A 7,586-nucleotide genomic window follows, 5' to 3' on the forward strand; every position below is an offset into this window, starting at 1 on the left:
CTGAACCTCTAAACCAATAAACCAACATTCAACGGTGTTAATATCTAACCTCAACCACCCCACGACATTGCTCCGCCGTCCACCGTTGTCCGCAGTGACTAACTTCATTTACAACAGATACGTTTGAACTTCACAGTCGTCCAGTACTTCCGGTTTTTCCATGATACTCTAGCTTTAATCAACTCATCAATTCAATCATTAAAATATTCTTTAATAAATTGATCATCAATACAAATATTACTTATGAGTAGTCAAATATATGATTATATTTAATCAACAAACAAAAAAATAAACAAAACTGGATCGAACACAGGACCTATCAGTCTCGCGCCAAGTGCTTAACCGACTAGGCCTCTGGGCTGGCCATTATCCAACAATGTTAATGTCTAACTTCAACCAATCGTGGATGCACACTGCTGGGGAGTCCCATACTAAGACGAGACGGTCATTTAGAGCTTCCAGGATTTCCATGGTGGTCTAGCTTCAACTGACTCATTATTTCAATCAGTGAAAAAACTAGATCGATTAAAACACTCTTATATCCATAGATGAAACATAATATGATTACATTCATCTATCCGATTATAGAAAATGTTCAAGTGAGACTATAATTTATGGATGAACCAATCAGGTTTACGATCACAGATCTTGAATTTCGAGTAAATAGTGTTTGGGCATTTTAGCTGATGTCACTTCGCGATGAAAAACCCTAAATCTAATTCTTAACCTTAATCTCATAGTTATTTATAAGCCTTTAGTCCTAGTTATTAGTTGGACACTGAAGATCAGTTTATCGTCACTCAACAGTCATTCATAATTCAAAGTTTCATTGATATTCATTTAGATGCATAGAAACTGTACACCTTTTCTTCTGTTTGTTTGTAATAATAAATATTGTCTTATAAAATAACTAAATACCTAAGAGAATTGTAATCACTACTAATAAAATTATAAGTAGTATAGTAGTGGACGACCGTTTTGTCTTAGTATAAGACTTCTAAACAGTACGCACCTACGATCTCGTACGCGGAACTCAAACCTAGGAACCTTGTTCTCGTGGGTGAACGCTCAACCTCGATCTAACTTAGCCAGTCACCCAAAAAAATGGTGTTTATGTCTAACTTCAACCAATTTACGCTACTGCACCACTGTCCGTCATTGTCTTCAGTGAATAACTTCATTTACAACAGATGCTGTTGAACTTCATGGTCGTCCAATGTTTCTAGTTTTTCCAATTCAACCATTAGAATATTTCAATGGTTGAGATCATGAGTCAGTGGAAGCTAGACCATCATGAAAAACCTAATATGGGACTCCTCAGCAGTGCTCATCTACGATCCCGCCCCCCACGCGATTCGAACCTAGGACATATCAGTCATGCGCTCGACCGATTAACCACTAGACCACTAAGCCAGCTGTTATCCGATGGTTTTCATGCATAACCTCAACCAATCCACGAAATCGAATTTCAATTAACTCATGATCTCAACCATTGAAATCACTATACTATCCATAAAACCCTTCTGATATTAAAAAAATTCTTTCATAAATCGATTAACAATACAAATACTACTTATGAGTAGTCAAATATATGATTATATTTAATCAATAAACAAAAGAAAAAAAACAAAAAAAAAACTAGATCGATTAAAATACTCTTATATCCATAGATGAAACATAATATGATTACAATCATTTATCCCATGATAGAAAATGTTTGATTTAAATGTTGCATAGAAACTGTACACCCCTTTGTCTTTTATTTAATCACTCAAATAAACTTAGTAACCATACTCCTCTAATTCATCTTATCTTAGTTTCATGTTGTAATAATAAATATTGTTTTATAAAATAACTAAATATTAATAATAAACCAAATATAATAATAATCATGATTAATAAGATGATAAGTAGTATAGTTAACATATTTAGTAACCATGTGATTTTTTGTTCACATTTATCATTTATATATTGTTTTATATAATCTTCTAATAAAATACAATCTTTCACGGTAGATAATAATGTCTGATGGTTCATTATGGTGGAAATATTTGAATGATCGATCATCTTAGATTGGTTACTATGCCAAGTTTCAGTTGAAGATTTTGTCAACGATGAGATTGTTGTCGCTGTTGTTGTTGTTGTTGGTGGTGGTGGTGGTGATGTTGTTGTTCTTTCATAAGAACCAGGAATCATTGATAATTTAGATGGATCATATTTTTTTAATGATCGTTTTGCTCGTAACTTCTTAATCATTAATTGTTTCGTAGATAATTTCATTGTAGATGATTCCATAGGATTTACCATTGTTTTACAATAATGTTTATGGGTTTTTCTATCAGCTATAATAATAAATTGTGAATAATTCGGACATGTATATATCCAATAGATTAAACAATTTGTATAATAATCATTATATAATTCTATACGTGAATCTGGTAATGTTGTTACTAAGGGATTGATAATAATCTCATCATTTCTTATACAATCTTGTAATATAAAATAATCCAATGATAAATTAGCTATAAGCATTACATCTATATAACGTAATTGTTTACCATCAATGGATATATATCTTAACCATGTAGAGAATAGATTGAAATCATCTCTATCTAAACGATAAATTGGTATAGTTAATGTTAAATATAAATCAGTAGTTGGTTGAATATAATTTTGTATAGAATGATATATACTACTACTGAATTGATTAGAAGTAATAATAAACCATTCCATATTGAAATGATTTGATAATGTACCAATAATGATATGTAATAAACGTTTAGTAAAATGTGTAACACATTGACTCATAATTGATTGATTCCATGGATTATTTATGATCGATGAAGTCGATGTCGAATTCATTGTTGCTGTTGTCGTCGTCGTCGTCGTCGTCACCGTCGTTGTCACAGAAGAATTCAAACAATCTAATATAGCAATTTTTTGATGAGATACATGGAATATTGTTTTAGAAATTTTTCTAATTTCTTGATTATTTTTATTTGATCTTAAAATACATTGAAAATAACATGGTATATTTTGATATTCAGTATTGAAATCTGTCGTTGAATTTAATGAAATTGAACGTGGATAACGTATCAATTCCATAGTATTTTCTTTATTAGAAACATGATCATTCATAGATGTATATTCTTGAATAGATAGATTATTTACAGTTTCTAATACTTTTATTATATCATTGATACCATTATTCATTACATCATGATCATGATCGGGATCATCATCATGATCAGGATCAGGATCATTATTATCATGATTATTTATTACATCATCAAGATTGCTTAATTCTTTTACATTTATTTCTATACTACTTATTAATGTACATAACATTACGAATTGAATATAAGTAATAAAATGAATTTTCATGAAATTCATATGGAATCAAACATCTTGTAAGTAATAATGATAGTTTCCATAGTAATTTATAAATGATGTTAAACATTTTTATTTCTATGGTAAATAAATGATATGCCTATTTGAACTTAATAAAATCAAATTCAATGACCTTGATAATTTCTAGAATTTTCACTGGATAAAATGTTACCATCCAATAGATGAATGTTTCTTTCTTTTTTTTTCTTTTTCTTTTTGATGATGATGCTGATGTTGATGATGATGATGATTCTTATTGATAGGGTGATAGAAAAGCCTAGACATAGGTTAGTTGTTACTATGTACATATATATATATATAGTTTGTCGGATTGTTCATGTACAAATTTTTGGGGAGGGGTGAGGGTATGGAGGGCTTATACATTATGTTTTATATATATATATGCATGTGTCGAATACATAATTACATACACATACATGCCTATCTACTGATGTACATACATAAATAGTATACATAGTTTTATCATTGTATGGTGTAAAAATTCACTTAAGGAATTTATTTGATTTGCTTTAGACAGAAATTCTAGGTAAAGTTAACTGTAATTCATCTATTTAATTTATTCAATATTTTTCAATACTACTACTACTACTAATACTAGTAGTAGTAGTAGTAGTAGTAGTAGTAGTAGTAGTAGTAGTAGTAGTAGTAGTAGTAGTAGTAGTAGAAGTAGAAGTAGACATTTAAAGATAGACATAAAGGAAAATGCAAGACCTTCAAATACAACATGGAGAATACCAACACATTCACATTCTAGAAGATATGGAAACATTCATGTACCTGGGAAGCATCATCAATGAACAAGGAATCCCTACATTTGAAGGATATACCGAACTGAAAACAACTATCTTCAATCCAATAGCAAATTCAAAACCTTCAATACAAACATAAAGACAATTCTGTTGTACAGAGCTTTAACATGGAGAACTACTACAATCATCATCAAAAAGATACAAGTATTTATAAACAATCATCTATGCATGATACACCAATATCCGCCGACAAGATACAATCAGCAATAGCCTACTATAGAAGAAGACAAGCCAACTTCCATCTGAGTAGGAAATTTGGAAAATATATTGGAAGTGTATAGGACATAGATTGATGAAAATCATCAAATTGAATCATGAAACAAGCGTTAACTTAGAATCCAGAATGGAAACGGAAATAAGGAAGGTTAAAGAGCATACTACATGGGGAATTGAAAACATAAATGAATAGAATGAATAACAACTGAAAACAACTAAAAGGAAATGGTCAGTATAGAGTTGGATGGAGAATACTAAATTTGATTATTTCATTCATGTCGAGAACAAACACTAATGTCTTTAAAATGAGTGTTTAAATGTAGAAACTAAAGCATTGAAACGACTGATCGTGTAGCTATTGACAACCTGATGAACAGATGCAATAATGAATATTGATTTGTAGCAGACTATTACTGTAGTATATACTACTGAAGTTGATAGATATAAGTAATGTGTATCATCAATCGAAAGTGAAATATCTGACAGCAGAAGGTTATGAAGATTGAAGAAAAGACAAATGAGAACAAAGAAGAAGGATTAGTGTGGAAACGAAGGATTAATAAAGTCTGAGACGATTGATTGATATTTTACAAATGAAGGATTCACTGTATAGTTCTCTGATTTTACTATGATGTTCTGTAATTTTGCATTCGAATACATTTGGTTATTGACATTTGTGTTCTCGTTCACTACAACATAAATCTAATTACTAGAAAACTCAAGAACTGTCATTTCAGTAGTTAATTCAATTTCTTCCTCTGTCATTCAAAGGAACAAATAGTCATCACTAAAGAATTCATACAATAAAGATATATACGATGATATAAAGAGATATCATGGTAATGAAACTGATTAACTCTTTTCTTAATATATCAGACCAGTGTCTTGCAGTTTAGTGGTTCGTTTCGTGCCATGGTAAGAAAAATGGTTAATATCAGTCTTATGGATGATTTACAGATGAATATAAGTGACCGTTAATATATATATGTTGAGCGATCCAAAGTTAAATGTTTGCAAAATGTAAACATCTTGCTTTGAGAATATTTTACTGTAACCAAATATACGGTATTGAATAAAGCACGTATTATGGTTAACAATACTATCTTTATCAGACAGTGGTTAGAGGTGGCCGGTAGGAAGCTTTGGATTTAGGTTGCGTGCTATTTAGCACTCGTCAGCAAGGTGTACCTGTAATCTTGAGGGAACTGATGCTATCTGACGAATCGATCTAAGTTACACAACCAAATACAACCTAAAATTACTGAACAGCCACTCTTCAGAGTATGGGATTCCTCAGCAATTAGAATCCACGACTACTTATCAGAGAATCGAACCTATGACCTTCATCTTCGCGCGTGAATACCTAACTTTCAAACTATTGGGCTGAGATTCAGTGGTGTACAAGTATTACTTTAATCAGTCAGTGATAGTTTCCAACTACCTTCCATTACGTATAGTATATAACTTCCTCATAAACGACACGTTCGAATTTCATTGATTACGGCTTCTCATTAGAACTCCAGAAATTTCCTCTCGAATCTAATCGCTAATGAACATCTAGTGTTTATCATTATGGGGGTTGTCAACATCTTAGTAACGATACTCGTAAGATTCTAACTAAATAAACATCTTCATAAAACCAGTTGATTTCATATCCTTTTACTATGTTAATGAGAATCCGTGACCAATGGGGTTGGGTTATGTTGTGTTTGAGACAATTACTGACAGAAGGCAATGGATGAAGATTGAAAAATATGGTAAGTTGCTTGGGATTAGACATTTACACCATTGTGTACTGTCTAAAGGGGATTAAAGATTAGTCGTTTGTGCGAGAGGAAGAGGGTCCTAGTTTCGATTCACGTGAGAGGCTCAGTGAATCTTTACTGCTCGGGAGTCCTTTACTAGGAATTAACAACCATCAAGTGTTTCTATATTTTCCTTAGAGGTTTAACTAAGATGAGTTCCTGATTTAATCTATGAAAATCCTACAATCTCCATAAATCCCCTTGAATTAATAAGTATTTTCGTTATAGAGTTGTGGAGATTGCTGAGCTTTATTTGAAACTCTGAACCGATCAGTCTTAGACCATCATTTAGAATCTAGAAGCACTGGACGACCGTTTCGCTTAAGAATGGTAGTCTTCAGAGGTGCTCATCTACAAGCTCACACATGAAATTCGAACTCAGGGTCCTCAGTCTCTCCCGAACACTTCACTTCGGGATCACTGAGCCGGTATTGACTAGTGTTGATATCTGACTCTAGTCAGTCCACGACATTACTCAACCAATTTCATTGTCTTCAGTGGATAACTGTCTCACACTTGTCACTGTTGAACTACCTTGGTCATAGCTTTTCAGTAGAACTTCGAGAATTACATTTAAAGCTAGTCGCTATTGAGCACATGATAATTATCAGTACAAAGTTGTGGATATTGTTAAGGTTTTATTGAGATAATGTACCGATCAATGAAAAACTATCATTAAGACTTTTACGTGTAACTAAATTTTCTGGGTTTGAATCTCGTGTGTATTTTATTGACGTGCATTTCTAAGGAATCCCACATTAGAACGAAATGGCTATTTAATGTTTCCAGGTTCTTAATGATGGTCTAAAATTCATCGGTATCAGTTTTGTTTAGAAAGTAAACATATTTGTTTATTTAAACACATGATCATCGGTACAGAGAGGCACCAAACAGGTATGCGCTACATAAATCATTCGATTTGTGTGAGGGATAGGATACTGCCTCAGTGTCCTAACCGAAGCAGGTGGTTTTCTTAGGGGGCCACACACTAAGCCTTTTAATTAAATGTCTAATCCACAAGACAGTGGAGCAACATCAAGAGATGCACTCACATGGTAGCCGGTGACCAACAACAGGTTCATAAGCCCTTTGTTTTCTTCACGATCCTGGAGCCCATGTGCCCTATTGATTTGTAATCGGGGTTTTCCAACCCTCTTAGGTAAACTTTCCGTGTCCACTAACCCGGTTAAGGCGTTGGACATTCCCTTTTCGTTCTTTCAGCTTCATAAGCAACACCCCCTTGGCGAGAAGGCAATGAGTAAGACTTCCCTGTCAGTGGTTGTATGCATGTAACCGTGTAAGAGCATTTCCAGATTTTGAATGATGATCTAACATTGATCAGTAT

General features: G+C 32.7%; 1 protein-coding gene across 1 annotated transcript; it reads right to left on the bottom strand.

The window, feature by feature from the left end:
- Positions 1-1,803: 1,803 nt before the first annotated feature.
- MS3_00007115 (uncharacterized protein) lies at positions 1,804-3,472 on the bottom strand (the record flags this gene model as incomplete). Its single annotated transcript, XM_012942832.3, has 1 exon — positions 1,804-3,472. The coding sequence occupies exon 1, from the start codon at positions 3,391-3,393 to the stop codon at positions 1,804-1,806; it is 1,590 nt and encodes a 529-aa protein (XP_012798286.3). The 5' UTR covers positions 3,394-3,472.
- Between the last annotated feature and the right edge of the window lie 4,114 nt (positions 3,473-7,586).

The sequence above is a fragment of the Schistosoma haematobium genome, chromosome 2, assembly GCF_000699445.3.
Source record: "Schistosoma haematobium chromosome 2, whole genome shotgun sequence".
NCBI classification, from domain to species: Eukaryota; Metazoa; Platyhelminthes; class Trematoda; order Strigeidida; family Schistosomatidae; genus Schistosoma; species Schistosoma haematobium.